At 37.3% G+C, this 24,780-nt stretch overlaps 1 protein-coding gene and 1 long non-coding RNA gene across 2 annotated transcripts in view; one reads left to right on the plus strand and one right to left on the minus strand.

Moving 5' to 3' along the window:
• The window catches only part of LOC135194933 (uncharacterized), a 43,052-nt gene that overhangs the window by 18,044 nt on the left and 228 nt on the right, over positions 1–24,780 (minus strand). The window lies entirely within an intron of this gene.
• Positions 11,796–24,171, plus strand: LOC135194932 (uncharacterized). The gene is made up of 3 exons (XM_064221148.1): positions 11,796–11,839; positions 19,971–20,420; positions 23,464–24,171. The coding sequence occupies exons 1-3, from the start codon at positions 11,811–11,813 to the stop codon at positions 24,047–24,049; spliced, it is 1,065 nt and encodes a 354-aa protein (XP_064077218.1). The 5' UTR covers positions 11,796–11,810; the 3' UTR covers positions 24,050–24,171.

The following is a 24,780-nucleotide window of genomic DNA, read 5'->3' on the forward strand; positions in this document are numbered from 1 at the left end:
GTAGCTCTATTTCCTACCTTTGCATTCAAATAATTAAATGGGCAAAATATATGCTTAAAATTTGTCAACACTGTCAGGAACAAGATAAAAGGCTTATCAGTATGTAAACAAACTAATAAAGCAGAATAGAATGCCTACATGAAATAGGGGCTGACAAGTACAGTAGGGTTTCTGTTTACGCTGCCACTTGACCTACATAATTTCATGATTATGACTCACGACCTCCAATAAATTTAATAAAATATTCTTGTTCAGTCATTCGGACTTAAATTCATCCATCATCCATCCTTAATAGGCAGAAGGTGGCATGTTTGACAGATTCTACTTTCCAAGCCAAGAAGTTCCTGTGTATGATGGTTTAGTCTAACTTTAGTGCTCTTGGGTTGTTGACTACCAAGATGATTAATTTTGTTCTTCTGTCAACTCTGAAATTACGGTGAATAATCATGATGTTGCATCTATTTAGCAGCATCCACCTCTATGAGCTCACTCAGGCGGGAGCATAAAACAATTTGCATAATGATCTTAAAATTGGTGGTTCTCACATTCCTAATACATACCAGCAAAATCCTTGTAAAGCACTACACCAAAATATATGCCATGACCCTTTACATCATGCCATGGGTAAGTAGCCACAGTTTCAAGCTAAAATCAGGAGTAGTAATAGAGGAATTTTAGTCATTTTTTATGAAATCTTGCACTGTGTCTACTTATCCATTTCTGAATCACCCATTGGCCCTATGCCTGAATTAGAGGGACTACAGTTGCAGGCAAGCAACTGAAGAATAAAGATGTTGCCATTTACTCCTTCATTGGCTGAAGGAAGAGCAATGCAAATATATTCAGTAAGTGGACAACCCAAAGGTCTACAGAAAGATCATCCTTGTTTATTTAGCCTTCAGCGAACATAAAACCACTGCATTTGCACCTTAGCTAAAAAAACAGGCAGTTACACGACATAAAGCAGATGCATGGACTGTATTGGGAAAGCAGTCCAGTACAGGCAGGAAACAAGAGGTAATAATTAAACTACAAAAGATAAAGCAATTCAAATATGAAACAGAATTCATGTGAACCTGCTCAATATAAACAGATTTGCATCCAAGTTTCAACTTTCGAATTGGACGAATTATGAAATGTATGCTTAAAAACCAAGCAATGGGACAGGAGAGCCATTCAACACCCTTAGAAATGTTTACATTCCAAGACTTAAAATTTCCTATCATCTGAATCAATGTTTGCCAATCTGAGATTAAAATAAGTAAAAAAATGCACTGAAGCAATCGAGTTTTCTGTACAGCCGCTAGAGTGTATAATCAAGGCCACCAAAAATAGATTTATCTTTCAGTAGTCTCGGTATAATGCTGTATGAGCTGTAGCCCACGAAACTTTAAACACTGCCCGGTGGCAGCCTACCCTATACCATTGCTAGAGGCATGATTATGGCTAACTTTTAACTTTAAATAAAATCAAAACTACTATAGCCAAAGGGCAGCTTTGGTATGTTTGATTATTGAAGGGTGGATGAACGACATACAAATTCACAGCCCCCTGCCTCATTAGTTTTTCAAGATCTGAGGGCAAATCATTTATGGACCCCCATAAAATGTGCTCTATTGTAACATTTATAAGGCAAATATCACAGTACAGCAACCTCCTCCACTGACCATTCTGCATTAATAGGCGTAAAAAATTTTCGCCAATGAGCATTTGAATTACGTTTATGCTTTGGAAATCCTACAAATCCACTTTGTTATTTGGTCCACCATTCTGGCCACTAATTTAAACTATACTGTCAGATGGGATCTTTTCAAGTCATGAGGAATCTTTACAAGTTTTGGAGGGAATCAGGGACGACAGCATATTTAACTTCCCGGTAAGATTACCACTTTTAGCATATACAACTACTTATGACTCTTACATAAAGATTATTAATAGGGAACAGAGCCCATCTTTGCTCAAAGATGACACCTAAAAATTCACTTTAGCATCTTCAAAAGAATGTCATCTTACAATTACAAAGTTTATTTCCTCTTGCTTCCTGACTAATCAATCCGATTGCTTTAGTTTTCTGTGGGGAGAATTAAAACTGTCAACTGTCAGCCTACTTAACAAATAATTTACTATGGTTGAGCATTTCTTACAGGCCTCTTGAACAGTAAATCCACTACAATCTAACAACAAAATCATCCACAAATAGTGAACCTTGCATCTCAAGAGGAAACAAAGTGATACTCAAAATAAAGGCATGAGGTACTTCTTCCTGAAGGTGAGGTGCTGAATATTCAGATCCAACTTGCACTTACGTAACAGGCTATTGTGGAATCTTTTATGAATTTATATGTTTCTTTCCTGTTTCCCATAAAGCGCTCTCCTTCAAAGCATCTCCCCAACATGTAATACTATGTACAGCTTTTTTAAGTCAAATAAAAAGCTAACAATTTCATTCTGCCTTACTAAAGTGCTCTCGATTTCCTTTTCTACGATTACTTGAGGTATACCATGCATTTGGTTTTTCACATTCAAAACTGAGAGTTTTAAAGTAATTTTATTTTACTTTCTTATAGCCTCATGAATGCTATTATTCACAATTCTTTCAAATAATCCACATATACAGCTTGTGAGGACTACTAGTCTATAGCTCTTGAGAATTATTCTATTAAGAAATCCTTGATTTCAGTTGAACAGTATATGGAACTATGTACTGAAACAAGTCAATGTAACTTTCTGTATTTTTTTTCCTTTATCACATCTTGCTCCACCTAAATTCTTTGCATCACAATTCCACTGCATATATATAAAATTTGGCCCCTTTGGAAAATATGCTGCAGGTGCCCATGGCAACAGGCATCCTAGGGTAAGGAGGTTGGGAAGACGGACTGACTAGTTTACAAAATTTAGGCTGTCAAGCCAAGCACTGAAGCACTTTTTACCATTCTGTGCTTAAGGGTATGGAAGAGTAAGTGATGATGTATCCCCGTACATACCACACATCCTAGCTTAGGTCAGGATGTACTTAAAATGATGATCAGCTTTCCTATTGTTGCCACCGACACAATTTTTAAGTTTTTGCTTATTGTGTCTTTCATTCTTCCACGCGTGAACTACTTATTTCATGGACTAGATATTTACATTGTGTTTTGTAATGTTTTAACAATTCCTGTTGAAACCATTCATAATTTTTGGGTCTTCCTATCCCAAATGCCTGCATGTTTTTTTTGTTTTTTTGCAACATTCCTGGACAAAAAAACTGGCCCCACCACAAAAAATATATCAATAAATAAATTTACATAGCAATTCATAATTTTTGGGTCTTCCTATCCCAAACGCCTACATGGTTTTTTTTTTTTTTTTTTTTTTTTGGCAACATTCATGGGCAAAAAACTGGCCCCACCACAAAAAAACAAAATAAATAAAATAATCGGAATGAATGATAAATGCTACTTAAACGACTTTAATAACGATAATAATAATAAGAAACATGCATAGCCTACTAGGCTAATCTGGTGTAGACCCACTATTAACAATTAGGATACACAGCAGAACCCAACAACACTACCACCTTAACACGCTCATGTCTAATAAAATAATAAATATTATATAATATAATATATATATAGATATAATATATATATATATATATATATATATATATATCTATATAATATATAAGATATATATATATATATCATATATATCTAGATATCTATATATCTATATATATATAGATATATATATATATATATAGATAATCTATATCTATATAGATATATATAATATAGATATATATAATATATATATATAGATATTAGATAGTATATACATAAATATATAGATAGGATATATCTATATATATATATAGATATATCTATATATATATATAGATATATATATATTATATCTATATATTACTATATATAAATAATCTCTATATATAGATATATAGATATATATATATAGATATATATATAGATATATCTTATATATATATCTCTAATATAGATAATATATATAGATTATATATTTATATATAGATATTCATATATATTATTTATATATATATATATATATATATAATAGATATATCTATATATATATAGATATATCTATATATATATATTATATATATCTATATATATCTATATATATTATTAATATTATCTATATATAGATATATTTATATTATATAGATATATATATATATTTATTATATCTATAATATATATATATATCATATATATCTTATATATATAGATATATAGATATATAGATCTATATCATATATATCTCTATATATTACTAGAATATAAATATCTATATATATAGATATATAGATATATCTATATCGATATATATCTAGATATATAATATATATATTTATAAATATATAGAATAATATATATATAAATATCTATATATATAAGATATATAAGATTATTATAAATATCGATATATTTAATATAGATATATATCTATATATATAGATATATTCTATATATATATCTATACAATATAGATATTTAATTATATATTTATAATATAGATATACATATATATATATAAAACTTGATCACGAAGTATATAAAACGTGATGCTATGTATAGATAAAGGTTTTGCCACGAGGAAATCTCGCTTTTCATTTTTTTCCTTCGTGGCAAAAACTTTATATATATATTTATATATATATATATATATATATATATATATATATATATATAAAGGTTTTTGCCACGAAGGAAAAAAATAAAAAGCGAGATTTCCCTCGTGGCAAAAACCTTTATCTATCATAGCATCACGTTTTATATACTTCGTGATCAAGTTATTCACATATATATATATATATATATATATATATATATATTATATATATATATATTATATATATATATAATGAAAATAAACTAGAACTAAAACTAAAGTAGGCCTAAATAATTAATTGTGTAGTGTTTGTTACTAACCGTGACTCATATAATCCGTAAATCTGTTCCTTCTTAACAGGTCACCCCCAGTCGCTTGGGAAAATCCAAAAACTTGGTTTCTTGTCCTTCGTCCAAAGAAAAACCAAATCCTGAACAAATTACGAAAGGCGTAATTTAAGTATTTTCCATGGATGGATGGTCACTGGACCCTCACTGGGAAATCCACCTTTGGCTGTACCTAATAATATTCCCGCAAAGTTGCCTGTTGAGTTCACTCACGCAAATACTCTGGCCTCTGACTGACCTACAAAGTCTTCCAAGGATCATGGAGAACGAAGTGAAGTTTTCATTCAGTCTTTAGATTTTAAATCTCAAATTCATTCGGCAACTTATATTCGTGCGATATATTTACATCAAGGCCAAGTGAGTCAACATAGTTAGCAAGCCATTATCCCTACACGATCCTTAAAAATATCTATTAATATCCCCATTCCTCGCAAAAACGGTCTTTTTGCAGAGATATGTAGGGCATCCTGGTTGTGAGGGAATTTTAAAATTCTTGTCCTAGTTTTTTTTAATGCATCCAGGTTCCATTATTTAGCCATGCTCATACGTGATATTTTTTTTTATGTCAATATTAATTATTAGCATATTTATAAATCTATACATACGTAGGTATTCAATTTTTACTAAATTTTGCACTTTTTGGCGCCAATGAATAATTTATTTTCCATGTTACGATTAAAGCTGTTTTAAGGCTTCTTTGTGACCGTGTTACTATGAGATTCAGGGCCTCTGTAACACGGTTTTTTCGCGATAACTTTTTATCTATGCATTTCATAAATATAACGCTTATTCAGAATACACATTATATCTACACATAAATTTTGTCTGTGTTCTGCATTACGTAGGTTGAATAAATTTGATACTTACAATGTAAAAGTAACTTTTTTTGAAGACGGGCCAACTTACTCAGAGAAAAGGTTTCGAACGCACTCGTTACGTAACTTATGACAGCATTTCTTCCCTCTTTCTCGATGGATGATTGGCTATAAGTAACAAAGGCTATACCTCTGGCAACAATGACAAACAAATTTAAATACAAGCACAGCGGTACACCTTTATGAACTCTGAACCTCTCCACTGATAATTTTCATAATGAACAAACCAACAAAGTATGTTAATAAATACAAAAACACTTCGATTATTAGTCTAACTCCCAAAATAAGTTTCCTAAGAAATTAGTCTGCTTTATAGGTCACAATCAGATTGACAAGATGTAGGGAATAGATGGTAATTTTTAAAAACATAGTACTAGATAAGCTTGATTTGATAACTGCTATATCCAATGTCATGCAATTTTTATTTATTGGCTATCTACCTATTTACTGAAAAAAAAAAAAAAAAAAATAGCCGGTACCGTGTTTTGGCTTTCAACCTTCACCAATAATTATCGATAGAATGATAACTTCATGAGGCTCCACCCACTTTGGCCTCGTTATAATTCAGGATAACACTGGAGGCTATCATGGGCATTGTTGGATTAGAAAATTTAACTTCTGGCTATAAAAACTCATTTCTCGAGTATTTGTAAGAAATGCTAAATGATCCTCAAGGATCCCAGCAGTTGGCCTAAACGTTTAATTCATGTATATTACTGCTATACAGTTGCGGCACTACTGCTACAGTAGTATTACTACGCTAGCACAGATACCCCACCCACATCTATGTATCGTTCCGCCATTCATAAAGTCTTTGGGTTTCAGAGCCGATGGAACAAGGTGAATGGGTTTCTGTCTAGTGGATGGGCGGCGCAACATTTCGTCAAAAGGTGTTTACTTTGCTTACGTAGTGAATGTTTTTCGACTCTTGGCTCGTAATCATTGGCCATGGCGTCGGCTAGATCATTTTTACTCTATAAAAATTGAAACTATCGGGTTTAGGTTATTGATAATGCTGACAAAATTTGTGTGTGGTTGTAAAATATACATATGTCAACTTTCAGCTACATCCGATGCTTTGACAAGGAGCAAAGTCCAAAAAACCGTGTTACAGAGGCCGTGAATCTCATAGTAGTATGCATTTTATTTATTTTTCAATTGTGTTTTCTTTGAACAATTTTTGGTCCATGAAATTCTTTAAGGCTATTATGTTCCCTGTTTTTGAAATTATGCAGAATAGCTTTGTATTTCATGTTTTTCACTATTAAGAAAACAGGTAATTAATTATGAACTTTCTTCTCCTTCATTATTCTAATTTAGTCTAAAAATACGGACTATCTTTCGAAAGTGAAATGTTTCCGTAAACCTACATCAATTAGTTAAGATATCTTTCGATTTCTATATTAAAACTACGGCATTAAACTAAGAACCGTCCCGAAATATCTGGCGTATTTACGATTTTTTTTTTTTTTTTAGAATTATAGTCCTACAGAGTCCTTGTAGGCCTAGCTACAGTATTCATGCAAATACCATCACTCTTTGTCACATACAGGTAGGTGAACTTCGTGAAAAAAAGTATTCCATTAAATATACAAACACTGAGAATAACGAATCCTTCTCTCTCTCTCTCTCATAGTCCAGTGGGACATAAAGTGGGATTTGTGGAGAAGCAATAAATGAATTGCATTTTGAAGGCGTATATATTGTAATGTGAGTGCTACCACCACCAAGACGAAGTTAACAAATATATACCTTTGGATACCACAAGGAAGGACTTTGTGGGGGGAACACCTGGTGTTTTAAACCTCAATAACGTTCTTAATGGTTACTCTTTTGTTTGCCCTTGAAATTTACGCCGATTGTATTCTTTATCCAACATAGTTGGCTGCATGGAATAGTAAAGCATCCATAAGACGAAAAATGCCAAAATGTGAAGCTAAAAATAATGCAACATGATTAAAAGGGACGAAAGAAATTTGTATAGGTTATCAAAGTGAAAGTTTTCGTTCTTACTTTTTCTTTCTACTTTTCTTTAATATAAGCAAGCAAGCAAGCACACACACACACACACACACACACACACACACACAGAGAGAGAGAGAGAGAGAGAGAGCACTTTGCAATGTCATGCTACTTCTCTGCACTGACCCTTTGTAAGAGTGGCGTTAGTACTACTCGCAAGCAACCGTTATAAAACTTGAAGCATCTGTTTTTGGAAAGCTATGTTTCTCTCTCTCTCTCTCTCTCTCTCTATACGCTTTGTTCATTTTATTCTAAGGGCGTTTTTTAAGGTATCCGTAGAATATTTTACGTACTAAACAAATGAGCACGCGCATTTAATATCAATTTCATATTAAATCCTTTACCCGAACGTTATAGTGTGTTTACCCAGCATCGTCCAACACGTAACTTTAAACTTACGTTCTCTTGATCTGAAAACCAAGTATTCCCAAAGAGAATATACAAATAAATAAATAAATAATAAATAAATAAATAAATAAATGTCTGGTCTTCGTTCCACATCCGCGAGGATCCGTTTCTAAAAGACTAAAACTAAACCAGTTTATGTCTGCTTTTACTTACTTATACCCGTCCGGGTCAGTTTTAGTAGCATTGAGGCCAACATAATCACAAGGTCCCTATTTAGCAGGGTGACGTATGGTGACTGCTTTCAAGTGCTTTGGTATAATGCTTGGAACGATGGAATGCATCTGGTCACGATACGATTATCAGAACTTATATAAACACAGAAGCGTTTGCGTAGTAAGTCCTGGTAATAAAGACTATATACATAAATGTATGTGCGTGTATAATATAAAAGCGCGCCAATGCCTCATTGTACATAGCCTAGGTACACAATCACCCACAATACATATACGTATCATCCACAGATAATGACATTTAAGATACACTGCACTGTTACGTCACTCTACGTGAACATTCTATACCGTCAGAAGGAAGGCAGCTCATAAAACTTCTAAACAGACAAATGTCTTAAAAAAAAAAGTCATTCGCGTACGATCGAGAACCGAACTCGACACAGCGTATAATAGCAGGAAGACACCATTTGGGATTCATTGCACTCTACAGACGAGGGCTTAAGAGTCCATGCTTTGCGATCAAGGTCAAGTAGGTGTGCGGTGTGCACCTATCTCAACGGCCGCTAGTTTTGCCAGAATGAGGTTTCGTTTGCAACTTGATACCTTCCAGAGAGAGAGAGAGAGAGAGAGAGAGAGAGAGAGAGAGAGAGAGAGAGAGAGTTACAGAAATTTCATCCAGCGTCGTTGAAGTTAACAGTAACTTGGATTTTACTTTCGGTTATATCTTTGTATTAGTACTGCTGGGGGAAGCTAAGCTGTATCTTGGGGAAGAAAGTGGCCACATTAGGAAAGAAAATTTGGGAAAAAACGCCCACATTAGGAAAGAAAGATCGGGAAATACGCCCATCTTGGGAAAGAAAATTTGGGAAAACCACCCATCTTGGGAAAGAAAATCGTATCATGGGTAAGAATACTCAGTATCTTAGGAAATAATGAATAAATAATGATCTTCAGTCGAGTATCCTTACGATACGTCCGAAGATTTGAAGTGAAGATGTACGTAATTATTATTAGTCCTGAATTCTACTGAAGTATCGCGAGAACTGTCAACTAGGCTTATCTGTGATATGGCCAGGATACTCACCATAGCCTCTAGATAATGACTGACAGATAGATAACTTACAATACATAGTCATAATAGTGCTTAGCTTACTACACGGAAGTAATGTAGCTATATAACATAAAAAACAGCCTAGTATGTGCTGTGTAGCTTTAGTAGGAAAAATGTGAAACATAGGATGCACATGGCATCACTTTCCACTGATAGTCCTCTTGTCAACCACAGCTTTTCTGTACACTCTCAGAGTACTATAACAGTGTTGGACTGTGTATTCACGAATAATACGCACCATGCAACTAATAAAAATACATTGTGGAAAAAAGTACATACACAGTATCCACCTCACACTTCACTAAGGAACTTTTCCCTCATTCACATATACCTTACTGACTTTAGTTAGTCCCTCATTCGCACTATCATTGGCCCCTATTCTCAACAACTGACCAGCTCACACGAGGCTGCACTATCTCCAAACTGCATATTCACAGATCAGTTTATTCTGCACTCTCTTATTCACACGTTCAGGCTGATTTCCTTATTCACCCTCTTTATAGCTTCTTCACCACCCCCTTTTCAATGCAATGACCCACACTAGACAATCTCCTCTTTTTACCAAAACAACCACACACACACACACACTTCTTGTCCTTTCGTTGTTTCTGTCACAGCAGAGTTCCTTCTAGACCAGAGCCTCTTTTGTGTAAGCAGTGTAATGTACGTATAACAGTAGCATTACTCTCAACCTGTGTGCCCCATCTAAATAATCATTCCCCATACGCCATGTCACCAAATGCTAGTGTCAGTTGGTACGGTTTGCCATGCAAACCGTATAATATTTTTGTACCTTCACCTTCTGGTCGTTTATCTACTTGAACTCTTACACCTCAATATACTTCCTACATCTTTTTTTACCATCATAATTATGGTGCTTATATTACCTTCTGTGAACTCTCTTTCTCTCTCTTTTGAAGTTCTTCAGCATTTATTCACTATTTCTTTTGTCCTTTTCTTTCCTCAACATTCTGTATAGGTCTAATTTGCTTAAACAACTTGTATTCTTGATTTGCTCGATCCCTTCCTCCACCTTTCAATGATCTAGGTCAAGTTCTGTCTCATTCATGCTTTCCTTTAAATATATTCAACAATTCATAACTATCTTTGTGATGTTGCGTTTTTATCATCGATTACATTACATTACATTCTCCGTCTATGCACATTTCTTTCTCTCTCAAGTCGTGTGAATTTGGTGCAAAGTTTTCTCTAGTCATTCTGTAATACGGATGATGTTTCTGAACGTTTTTTGTTAGTATTTCTTGGTGTTGTAGAATGTGTTTTTTTTTTTTTTCGACGTGGCTAACCTCAATCTTAATTCTTCCCCTATTTTGTTATTTCCATAATCATTAACTTGGGGTTATCTGTATGACGCATTTTCTTAAGATAGTCTTTCATATAGGCTACACCTGCCTTCATTTTCCAAATCATACATCTGCTAAAAACTCTCTCTCTCTCTCTGCGCCCAATGTCGTTCAATGTTAAGACATCGTCGCCTTGGGGGAGTCACACTCATATCCTCTCCTCCGATTGTGTGATTGTGTTGAAGAGTAAATAACGTAGTACCATTCCCTGCCTACAAGCATCATCTATATTTTTTTTTCTCCCTCTCCCATCCCCCCACAACCCCCCGCCCTGCCTCTCTGAAATGCGTGTATACCCTCCAGGTGTATACGTATGCATTATAATCCACTGATACGTGCTACCTTATTCTTGAGGTCCTGTTAGACCAATTTCCCAGAGGATAATTCCAATAAATATAATACTTGGCAACAGCCACTGCCAAGTGCCTAGTTAGAATTAAGTTATCTTTTGCGTATCAAGTCTCATTTGGGTCATAATCTATCTTTGTATCGAGGAATTTAGTTATATTCGCATATGTAATGCTCTGGGTATAAGATGATCGCATCGAAAACGTCAATTCTTACGAAAAGAATGCGACAACTGTCAACCCGCAGCCCCTCCGGACTATAACAGGGGCCTTCTTGGTCCGAGTCTAATGCAAGGACTCCTCTCTCTACCAGCTCACCTGAGAGACCAATATCTCTCACCAGTCTTGGTTTAACCACCTGTCCGGTGTTTGCTGGGGACGGAGAGTCTTCTGTCTCGTTCCAAAAGTGAGTTTTGGATTACTATTACTACTACTTCTGCGTTCTCTGTTTCGGCTGGTTTAACAAAATTTTCTCTGTCAGGTTATGGAGAAGAAGAATCTGCGAGTGAATTTACCTGGCTCGTGTCCATGTACCAAGATTGTGTGTGTGTGTCTGGGTGTGTATTTAAATGAATTATACATTAGATCCTATCCGTAAACGTTACCTAATTTAGGAACTTTACTTTTTGTTTTTGTTCGGGAAAGTCTCCAGTTATATCCAGACGCGGAATCATTAGTTAGTTCAGCGGAAATCGCGGTTTAGTTCGTAAGAACAACAGCATTTGTAAGACTCGCCAGTGGAAAACCGTATATCAGTCCGTAATTCCTCTGAGGTGACTCAAGAGACAGCGCTGTGATTTGCTAATGGTAAACTTACGTTCGACATTTCCTACTTCTTTTGTGTGCGTGTTTTTTTCTTGTTTTGAAAAAAAAGGAAATCTTATTTCCACGTTGATCATAAGGTTTAAACGTAAACATAATGGAATCCTCACGTTATTCGACAATACTCGTGATAAGTCATACATATTTCGGACTGTGTAGTATCATCCTACATGCAAGCAAGCATGCATGCATACATTCCCCTGTGTTAGTAGCGCACGCTATTATATATATATATATATGTATATATATAATATATATATAAAATATGATATATATTATATATATATATAGAATATATAACACACACGTAGAATACATTATTTTCCTAATACTTCGTGAGCGATGTCTGCATATTCTTAACCTCCTCCTCCTTCCTTCGACTGTCCAAGACACAAGAATGTTTGAGGGCAAAATGACAATCCGGTTTGCCAGCTGAGTTTTTTAGTCATTTTATTTTTTTTCATTATAAATTACAGTGTGGACGTTATGCAGAGTTGTAATCCAAAGCAATTTCTGAGTGATGTATAGGCCTGGCGGGTTATCTCATGACTGGACGGGCGCTAGCTCTCTCTCTCTCTCTCTCTCAACACCCACGCACATTCATGAATTCACTCGGTATTACTATTCAATCGTCCTTCACTGTTGTTAATATTTTTCAACCTGTTCTTGTTGACCTCGTGTCCCACTGATTGTAAAGTAGGCAGCAGTTTCTCACATGAATGACTGGTGGGCTAAATCTATGAACCAATGTAAATGTGTACGTTTTAATTATGTGTGTGTGTGTAATATTCTCCCTGTTCAAGTTACTCGCATGTCCCAGCCATCTGGTTGGTATGTTGACATCTAGTGTTTTACTTCACACAGGAAACATCATGCAATCGCAGGATGTCTGTCCGTTAACCTACGACTTTTGTAGACTTACGAGAACAGCCTTCGCTGTCACAATACAAAATGGAGCCCAGAAGTTTGGCTTTGCGTGGCGGATATTATTCCCTTTTAGTTTCTTACTCTGCTTCCGGTCCACGATTATTTACGACTGCCAAGAGCTGGGTTTTTTTTGGTGGTGTTGTAACACCTCTGAGGAGGAGCTGTTGCGTAACCATGGCCTGGCAATGTCTTTATAGACGTAGAGCTCATCGTCTTCAGTTTTTGGGAGACTGAAATTCGTCATTGCTTGACAAAAGACCAAGGTGAGGAGTTACCATCTGGACAGCCCGTGGTTATTACAATACAAGGTCATGGCATTCAAAGCAAGAACTGACTGGGTTAAACAGAACAGTAGCAAAAGCGATTAGTCTAGAGAAGTACTGAAGAAGGGCGTCTCTGAATTTTCAACAGAAACAACACTGGCCCCAACGAAGGGAGGAACAGGTGGCCAACATCATCTTTAAATTTGCATATTTGAGACCCTATAAACATAGGTACGCTTGTTGGTAACAATGCAAGCTCTTATTGAAGATGTGACGATATATTTGCAATGCCACAGAAACTGTCAAAGTACAGGGATACACAATTGGAGAATTTTAAATAATTTCTAATCGAGTAGACATCCTCCTCAAGGTGTATGTTGCTTTGAACATATATATGAACTGGCATATGGCACCAGTTAACCAACACATTCAACAAGTTCCGAGAGAAAATGTTAACAATAATGGACTTACTACTAATATAATAATATAATAATAATATAATAATAATAATAATAATAATAATAAAAGGCAAAGTAACGAGAACTGAAGGGATAAAGCTACCAGATGGGAGCAACATCAAACACATAGATGAGACAGGATACAAATACCTGGGAATAATGGAAGGAGGGGATATAAACACCAAAAGATGAAGGACATGATCATGAAAGAATATATGCAGAGACTCAAGGCGATACTCAAGTCAAAACTCAATGCCGGAAATATGATAAAAGCCATAAACACATGGGCAGTGCCAGTAATCAGATACAGCGCAGGAATAGTCGAATGGACGAAGGCAGAACTCCGCAGCATAGATCAGAAAACCAGGAAACATATGACAATACACAAAGCACTACACCCAAGAGCAAATACGGACAGACTATACATAACACGAAAGGAAGGAGGGAGAGGACTACTAAGTATAGAGGACTGCGTCAACATCGAAAACAGAGCACTGGGGCAATATCTGAAAACCAGTGAAGACGAGTGGCTAAAGAGTGCATGGGAAGAAGGACTAATAAAAGTAGACGAAGACCCAGAAATATACAGACAGGAGAAAGACAGACAGAACAGAGGACTGGCACAACAAACCAATGCACGGACAATACATGAGACAGACTAAAGAACTAGCCAGCGATAACAATTGGCAATGGCTACAGAGGGGAGAGCTAAAGAAGGAAACTGAAGGAATGATAACAGCGGCACAAGATCAGGCCCTAAGAACCAGATATGTTCAAAGAACGATAGACGGAAATAACATCTCTCCCATATGTAGGAAGTGCAATACGAAAAATGAAACCATAACCCACATAGCAAGTGAATGCCCGGCACTTGCACAGAACCAGTACAAAAAGAGGCATGATTCAGTGGCAAAAGCCCTCCACTGGAGCCTGTGCAAGAAACATCAGCTACCTTGCAGTAATAAGTGGTACGAGCACCAACCTGAAGGAGTGATAGAAAACGATCAGGCAAAAATCCTCTGGGACTATGGTATCAGAACGGATAGGGTGATACGTACAAACAGACCAAACGTGACGTTGATTGATAAAGTCAAGAAGAAAGTATCACTCATTGATGTCACAATACCATGGGACACCAGAGTTGAAGAGAGAGAGGGAAAAAATGGATAAGTATCAAGATCTGAAAATAGAAATAAGAAGGATATGGGATATACCAGTGGAAATCGTACCCATGTCATAGGAGCACTAGGCACGATCCCAAGATCCCTGAAAAGGAATCTAGAAAAACTAGAGGCTGAAGTAGCTCCAGGACTCATGCGGAAGAGTGTGATCCTAGAAACGGCACACATAGTAAGAAAAGTGATGGACTCCTAAGGAGGCAGGATGCAACCCGGACAACACCTATAAATACCACCCAGTCGAATTGGAGGACTGTGATAAAGCAAAAGAAAAAAAAAAAAAAAAAAAAAAAAAAAAAAAATAATAATAATAATACACTTCTCTCAGCTTTCTAAGAGTCTACAAGAACATAGCAAGCAATACAAATCACAGACCTACCCACTTTGTCAATCATGAATCTTCAAATATCCCCTACAAGCTGATCAATCCGGCGCTACCCGGGAAAACTCTGAATGACATCCGATAGACACTCTCGCTCTCTCCAACCCTCATTCATTCCCCTCTTTCTCTTCCCTAACACTCCCTCTACTCTCTCTCTTCCACCTCCTCTCCTCTCCGTGTCCCTCTCTTCCTTTCCCATCATGATAATAGCTGCAATTACATAGCCCAGCATTTTTGAAATTTTCTATTTCACCCCTTCTCACCCCCATTCCTATCAGGGCTGCACTTGGGACTTAAAAGGGCATCGGAAGTGTCACTAATAATCTTGGTGACCTCGAAAACTATGGATTAGTATGTATACCAAGTTTGGTTGAAATTATGTAAAGAGTTCCATAGTTATGCTGGAACATACACACATACATCTGTTTTATATATATAATATATAATATATATTATATATATATTATATATATATATATATATATACACGTATACACACACACACACACACACACACACATATATATATATATATATATATATATATATATATATATATATATATATATATATAAAAATTCTGACAAACATAATAGGAACTCGGTTTGGTGAATTTCCGTTTCCCCAGCAGTGTCAAAATTACCCAGAATTACTCACTGCTTCTCCCTTCCCCCCCCCCCCCCGGCCCCCTCCCCGACACCACTCGTGCTTTCTCGTTAAAATGTGGATCTATCGCTTAGTGTTTTGGTGTTCTAAACTTAGCCCTTTCGCTCACGTACGGCTAAGATGCTTCTGCCAACTCTCTTCATCAGTAGGCTGTTTAAGTTACTTAGCGATAGGTGTTAAGACGCCAGTTTTAGTTGCCACTTATCAATCAATCAATCAATCAAATTAGCGATAGCGTCACACATTGACATATCTGAAGATACCTGCGGTTTGCCCTGAGATGTAAACATTATTCTTTAGATCTTATAGTTTTTCCATTCAAACTCAGTCGCAGCTAAGTTAACTTTGAGGGCAGTTTAATACAAGTGTGCCTGTGTGAGTTTAACGAATTGTAGTTTTGGAATGAATAGCAGTCTTTCTCTCCCTGCAGTCGATTAGTCTCATATCGAGACTTGATTGGTGAACCGGCTCTGTGGTAGGTTGCTGTGTAAAACTTGTATCGATCAAGTCCGCCCAGAAAAAAATCTTTAACGGTTTACTAATCCTTTATTTAATGTATTTTACCTTAAATCTTATATTACATTTCGCTTTGACGTTCTAAAGCGATTTATTGACTGTAATAGTCCTTGTCTTACGAAAGCAAGCTTTTGTTGTAGTTTATTTTGTAATTACAGGAATATGTCATCAGATTTCAATATTTCGTAACAGCCTAAAGGCTAAAGACATGTGGAAATTTTTCCTCATTAATTAGCTGCCCTAGTCTTTCCGGCATTTTGGGTTTTATTACAAAAACGGGCCTGGGTGAGGCCTGGGGGTGTATGTAGCAACACAACTTTACTGAAGATTCGTTTAAACATCTGCACCGTTGGTGCTTTCCGATTCTCTCTTTGCTTTCAGGTGGCGAGATTCCTCGTAGCCTACCTAAGGAGACAATTTTCTTCTTCCTGTCCGACCGGTTCCAGTAAAGGATTCTCTACCACCATCCCAGTTCACTCTGTTTTAGACCGAGGTTCTTCTTACTTCGGACGTCGATAATTCTTTTGTTGTTAACTAGGCCGAGCTTGCTTTATAGAGTCCCAAGCGCCATGTCATATATACATTTTAATGTGGATAACGTTCATTGTTATGGAATACTATAACACCTAACTCATTCATATAATAATGACGATAAAAATGTAGGAATGACCATGACAATCTCTACATTAACACTAACTTCGTTGTTCACGAACCTATAAGTCAAAATTTAGATTAGCGACGCCAATAAAACGAAAAACAGGCACAAATTTGAATATATATTATGTGGCTGTTTGGCCTGAATAAGAAAAACAAAAGTAGTATTGGATTAGTGTACGTAAAGCAATAACTTTAATAAAATATAATTCTACTACAACGAATCGTGATCATACTGTATTTCTTACACATATGAAGTAAAGATCAACTTTATAGGGGATGGTAGTACCAACCCTCGAAGTAACACCCAACAGGCGACGTATTCCTCAAATTTTCTCTAGAAACCCCCTTACAGCTTCTGCTTTCCCTGGCTTCGTGATAAATCCAACCCTCCCTGCTTAGTCTATTTCCTTGTTTTTTGACCCAATAAGTCACCGCGAACTAGTTTCGCATGCAGGAGGAGATCTTGGGACTCCTGGAACACAAGGGACGGTTGAAATGGCCCAAGCCAAGCAAGCAGAAAAACGAAAGGAGTGAGATATCACGTCCATGTTTTTAGTTCAGTGACTGATAGAGCAATACATAATTCGGGTCTCTTGGTCACCCATGAGGGAAAAACTCTTACGTACCATACGCGTTCGAGAGAGAGAGAGAGAGAGAGAGAGAGAGAGAGAGAGAGAGAGAGAGAGAGAGAGAGAGAGCCAATGTACGAGACTTTTGACAGCAAATGTTTGTTTTGAATCTGCCAGAGTTCAAGATGATGCGAAGCAATCTTTAAGACATATGATCGAATGAAGTATTCTCTCTCTCTCTCGCTCTGATATACACTATCACTTCATGCGCCATGAACATCAACATACCAATCCTTTCCTTGAATCTTCTCGCGTGGAACAGCTACGGGCAGCTAGCTAGCTCTCTCTCTCTCTCTCTCTCTCTCTCCTTCCTACAATCTGGAGAAGGCCCAGAAGCGTAACACGTCAAACAAAGCAGTAGGAAGAGGTGGTCGGATACCTTTCGATCGTCAACGAAGCAATAATTCGTATAAAATTTTCTGACGCATAATTGACATTAATGGCAAAACAAAATAAAAAATTAGGATCAACGTATCTTATGAATAATCAAACATTAATAAGATCGTGCATTTATTGACTGGAGTACACTGTATTACTCGAGAGAGAGAGAGAGAGAGAGAGAGAGAGAGAGAGAGAGAGAGAGAGAGAGAGAGTTAACCCTCGGAATTCTGATCCTAATATAAAGCGCGGATAATAATAATTCAATAATTCTTTTGTAATAATACTTGTAACGGTACTTTATGGACACCCTGTATATCATATAGGTATACTGGTCACGTTTGATGCCGGGCAGTGTAATTATGCTTATACACCTAATTGCATTTCCATCTCTCTCTCTCTCTCTCTAACACACATTGTAGCCCAGGTTTCTCTTATTTTACTTCTCAGCCTACTATTTTCTTAGTTAAGAATTTACTACACTTTCTTTTTGTCAGAGGAGAAGAATTCTCTCTCTCTCGGTACATTATAACCTATATTGAATTGCCAGGCCAGTAGGTCTAGGTGCAATGTATTCACCGACATCTCTCTCTCTCTCTCGGTACATTATGGCCCATATTGATTTGCTAGGCAAGTAGTAGGTGTATATGCAATGCATGCACCGGCAGGGTATAAACAGAATGGTTACAATAAAAGAAAGCTGCCTGCCTAACTGTACTATTAGTCTAGCCTTGTACTCGGAAAAAAATGCATGTCTTGAAAAACTGACTAATACTATAATAATAATTATAATAACCACTTCAAAATTACTAGATATACGCTCAACCAGTCCTGTCATACTGCATGATTCACCTCAAAGTGAAAAAAAAAAATTGTTTTTGTTGGGTCTATTTCAGTGTTGATGGTCTTCGCTTGAGAATTGACGATTGACGAACAGGCTAGAAAAAACCTCCTTTAGAAAGAACCAAAACTCATTCTCGTGTGTCTGAAGTCACGAAGCACCCAGCCAGAATAAACCGGTCCATTCATCGTCCAAAGGCGCGCTGAGGAAAATACCTCCTCAGGTAGAGAGGGAGAATCCCGGGGTTTTTCCCGCTACTTCTCCCTCTCCCGGTTTTGAGAGTGTGGGACGTCGGAGAAAACACAGCAGTGTAGATTCAAACACCGCTGGTATTTTGGGTGTGTGTTTTTTTTTCAATTATTTTCAGCTGTGCAATGACTAAAGACATCTCTCTTCTGATTTCTCGTCGTATTATACTTGTTCAGTACTCCCTACGAGACGGATAATTTCTGTAGTTTTTGTAGGAGTTATACCCTTGTGTCTGTAGACCTATATACGTATGCGCGTCACCTTGGTAAAGTATAGCTAGAAGCGGGAAGTTTTGTGTATGCGAGTCGAATACTTGTATATTTGTAGGAGCGAAGCATTCTCTCTTTCACTCTCTCCACGTGCACAAATACATGTATTTTTCAACACACGATACGCAACAAAATCTGTTTGTCCACGGTCATGGACTTGGATGAAGATACGACAAATATGACAATTTTACTGTTTAACGCTTCTCGAACGAACGTCTTCAGTTTTAAACAAAGGATAGTTTAAGCTTAGTTAATAAGTAAATTCTGAAAATAACTCTGATCTTTCCTAGATCTGGGACTGGTACTATTACTTAGGGGGTCATTATCTATGACTGGACCACTTGGGGGCCACTATCTATTAAAGATCCACATATTCTTTCATCAGCATTTGACCTAACGAATAAATAGGTTCCTTATGAAATTGTGAACGTGTGCTTGTCCTTTCCCAAACAGGTATATAACAATGAAGAGGATGTCTTTCATAATCACACTAGCAACCTGCTCAGTGATCACCGCCGCCCTACCGCAGACAAACTTCCCTTCCGAGGACAGAATCGTCAACACGCCCCCACGCCGCCCACCGGCGGCAAGCGTCGGCATCCTCCTCCGAGAGGAATCACGCCCTGGGATATCGAACCAACGCCGTCCCCAAGATGCCATAAGGCCCCAGGAGGTCGATACATTCCCAACCTCGTCCCAGAGGCCTTTCCCGGTGAGCAGTGATTTTCACCCATCGACGTCGCCACCCACAGGGAATTTCAGTCGGAATCCGGGGTCTCCGCTCTTCCCCGAGACTGACAGGCCCCCGCTACCCGATTTAGGGCATGACTTGCGCCCAGTTCGAAGAGAGAGCAGTTGCGGGGTGTTCCCTAGTCCCGGAGAATGTCAAGCCGCTTTCCCAAGGTACGTATATGACCAGGGTCTATAGACTTATGTGGCTTTCTTTGTTGCGTTAGTCTAATAAATTTTTCGGGGTGTCCTTGAAGCCTGCACATGCACTCACAAAGGTTCTTATGTTTAAATATTCTCAGTGTTCATTATATTTAGTTCATTTCCCCCCTTAAAGACTCTGGAAATTTCCCTGGACGCAACTGTGATTCGTCACTGGAATTTCCAGGGAAATCCTGGACTCAATTGGAGGTAATTACATAATCATTCAGTTATTCCTAATTCCCTAAGATAAGCATATTTACTTGCTAAGCAAGCTTCCGGAGGATATGATGATCATTTATGAAGGAAAAAAAATAAAATCAGCAGACAAGCAATTACACAAGAAACCACAAGACACCAGATTTTCCTAAAATCTTGTCAAACTTTACGACTTCAAAAAACTGGAGAAAAAAAATTCCAATAAAACTGGTCCAGACCTAACCAATAAATGGAATGATATGGGATGGACGACCTCCGGTGCTGTGCAATCTATACAGCGCTAGACTCAAGCTCTACTTCAATAAAGCTTACGTCAGATTGCCACGGAGGACGATAACTCAAAATAACTGATTTAAATACAATGACTATTGTCGGGAAAATGTTAATCACCACTTCATGAAAGATCCAGAGAGTGTGACAATTAATAGCGTTATTCTGGTATGAATGATTAAACTATGTTGCCTACGAAATTATGAAAGTGATACGGGATTATGGTTTAGGGTTAGCTAAACAATTAAGACTCAGTTTTCCTAAATTTCAGTTAACACGCCACTGACTATGCCATTCACTGGTCGTTCCCCGATCTCTCGAAGCTAGTAACCTCTACATATTTTATTTTTACCATGGAGCCATGATTAAGGACTACAAGAAGTTACCCCACCAGGATACTGTACAGTTTTATTTTCAAAGCTATTTATTTATTTATTTATTTATTTTTTACAGAAAGACCCTAGAACACCTACTCTTGGGAATAAAAGGTCTTTACTAATAGACTAAAAAAAACGAAAAACCCCAAAACACTAGTCTTTGGAACATGTTAAGGCCTGTATTAATTAAGAATAATCAAATCAGGCTCCACAACTACTACTGGGTATACCACATCCGAAAGGCCTTTGCAGATAAAAACTAACAACTAAGATCAACTTCTATTCCTGAGGTAACCAGACAGAAAGGCCTTCGCTAGTAAATAGTTGAATAACAATGACCCCGTGACTATTGTAGTATACACGTATACAGAATGCCTTTACAGAAAAAAAAAATCAACTAAGAGCAATAATGATTCTCCTACTCTATTCAGACCACAAGATACAATAGAAGCCCTTCGCCACAAACGACCACGATCAGTGGCAGGTCTAGAAATCTTTCAAGTGGGGGTGGGAGTGGTAGTGGGGCTGAGGCACTAGAGGATTATTATCTATATATGTAGCCTGACATGTAAATGCATACGGTACATATACTATATCAATGTTTGTATACGTATGCACACATATATACACATTATTAGTAGTTATTGTTTTTGTTGTTGAAATAATAATTAGATAGAGCAAATTTTTCATACTAGGATAGATTTACTGAAAAAGAAACAATGTTCTATTATTCATATCCATGGGGTTGGGTGGTACTGACGCGTAATTAAGGCCTCTACAATTATTATTAAACTCGTCCAAAGGATGACAGAGCGAACGATAAACTCAGGAATCCTTCCAATGGAGAAGGTCACTGCAAGAAACATTTTCCTTCCTGGGTGCAGTGAAATTCCACTGTGGCGTTAGACTAAAAAAAAATCATATATATAAATACAAAGCCCTGTCGTAGGCAACGAGAATTATCGGCTTCCGGTCATACGAAAAAAATAACTTTGGAGAACACCTGAATTACGAAATTTGTTAACATTATACACCTTACGGTTAAACAAGTCACAGGTACACAGACAATTCGAACGAATTGTGACTCATATCCATTGTCAAGGTTGGCGGCTCGCTTACAACCATTCTGGCCTAGAAGGGCATAACAAACGCCTATAATTATTTCCTGGGAAATTTCAAGTGTTTTTCCCTCTGAAATTTCAAGGACAATCACATCCCAAGAACAAATGTCAACGAAAATGCGACCATCCTGCATAGGCACTTTTTTCGGAAATCTAAAACTGGAGAGACGGTAAAAAACACAATTTTGCCACGCAACAACTTTTCAATGCATATTAATTCATACTTAACATACCTAATTAATGGAAGACACTAATGTCGAGATCATTCATCTAAACTGATTATGACAACAGTACGGAAGATTAAATGCAATAGCATTTTAAAATTAGACGCAAAACTCTATGTTTTTTTTTTTTTCCATCAGTCCATCCGCCTGTGGTGTTTGCGCATGGTAACACTGCGTCCCGGGCTTTAAATAATATCCTATTTCGAATATTGACGGTGTAATTCGCATACAGTAAATTATTAAAACAATTTTCAGTTGCAAATGTACACCCAGACATCCTTTTATTTACCTAACACTTATACATAGCGTAACTATTTAAAGCCCGGGACGCAGTGTTACCATGCGAAAATACAGGCGGATGGACAGATGGAAAAAAACAGAGTATAGTAATCACCGCTTGCATAGCGCTAAATGATCATACAAAAATCAATTACTATACAACCCTTGCTCAAATATTATCCGAGTGGTGTATTATGTTTATACAACAGACATTGTAATTTTGCCTTCATATTTGATTTATATCGATCGATATAATCTGTAGCTACCACAAAGACCATATTAATTTAACACGTTGGTACAAATTCTCGTGCATTAAGTCTTTTACCGCTTTGGAGTTAAGCGTGTAAACACACGAACTGATTTTGTTTTTTGTTCTCTGTTTTACAATACTTATCTTTGGTTAAGCAAAAACAAAAATTCGATATCAAAGTGACACGCCTACACACGAAATAATATAAGGGATCTGTCTATTTATTAATATATTTTAATCAGACTTTAACAGGTGCATTTCTTCACATCCTCACAGGTATTATTACAACGAGACAACCAGCCAGTGCGACTGCTACCTCTTCGGAGGATGCGACGAGGGCGTAGGCAGTTACAGGACGCTGGAAGAATGCCACCGTAAGTGCCTACCAAACGTCAGACACGAGGGACCCAACTGCAAATTTGTCTACATCGACAACTTCAGTCCTGTCACACCCCCGGCAACTCCGCCCACGACGGAAAGCACCAGGCCTCCCAACGCGTCGACGCACCCACCGCAGCGCCACCCTGCTGACGTCACAGCGAGACCTTTGAGCGATAGACAGCAACCCGGAAGGCCCGGCGGCAATCCGCTTAATGCCCAGGGCGCCTCGGGCTTCGAAAGCGACATCGTTCCACCCAGACCTCAAAGTGCCACGCCAATTTCAGACAACAACATCCCGGCGAGGCGGCCGATATTTCCTCAGAGGATACCACTATTCGGCACCCTCGTTCCCCTCCCCGGGGGAATTCCCTTGGGTGTCCCGCAAGGAGGGATGTTCGTGGCGATGTCTTCCTCCTCCTTCAGTCAATCGAGATTTCCGGATGAGAGTGACGAACGCGAGAGAGTTTTCGTTCAAAAATGACCCCAGGGGGATTCCGAGTGAAGTGTATTACCCATCTAAACTCGATTTCATGTTACGGTTTATTAAGTTTATTATCAAGCAAAATATATGATGGTTTTAGTTAAAATCGTTGCTGTTCGATACACACGGGTTTCAATTTCCTTTAACAAACGCCCCCTCCAATTAATAATCAGTTTTGATGATAAAAGTTGTTTACTGAAATACTGTACCAAGTTTTTCCAATTTGATCTTAACAAGACAGTCGCGAATGTAAACCTCAAGAAAAAAAATCTATAATATCCCTAATTTTGTTGTTGTTTTCGAAATGCAGTTGGAGTTGTAAACTGGAAAAGTTGAACGCAAAAACTCCAAAAGCTGACTTAACGAGGTGTAGGGAGCAAGTAGGTGCAACAAGGTTCCATGAAGGACACTGTAAACACTCCATAAGTAACGCCTACAGTGCACCACGTGAGATGTGTACTAACGGCACAACTTCCCTCTGGAGGAATTAAAACAAACAATAAAACTTAACTACATCTGAGGCTAATATAAAGAAAGAAAAAAACTTTCTACGTACTCGCTACACCCAAGGATCCTCATCACCAAAATTTCGAGTTGCCAAAGGTGTAGTAAGTAGACTTTGCTATTCAAATTCAAATTTAAAAGCAAAGCCCTAACCCTGAGTTACAGTGGAATACACACCATACACGTTGTCCTAAATGTAGGCTAACCGAAACTTATATATTACATAC

The sequence above is a fragment of the Macrobrachium nipponense genome, chromosome 15 (genome assembly GCF_015104395.2).
Source record: "Macrobrachium nipponense isolate FS-2020 chromosome 15, ASM1510439v2, whole genome shotgun sequence".
Classification (NCBI taxonomy): Eukaryota; Metazoa; Arthropoda; class Malacostraca; order Decapoda; family Palaemonidae; genus Macrobrachium; species Macrobrachium nipponense.

Coding starts and splice junctions, on each gene's coding strand:
- LOC135194932 (XM_064221148.1), top strand. CDS start 11,811: ATGTACCAAGATTGTGTGTGTGTGTCTGG. Junction 11,840..19,970: donor GATTGTGTGTGTGTGTCTGG/GTGTGTATTTAA, acceptor TTTCCCAAACAG/GTATATAACAATGAAGAGGA. Junction 20,421..23,463: donor TGTCAAGCCGCTTTCCCAAG/GTACGTATATGA, acceptor ACATCCTCACAG/GTATTATTACAACGAGACAA.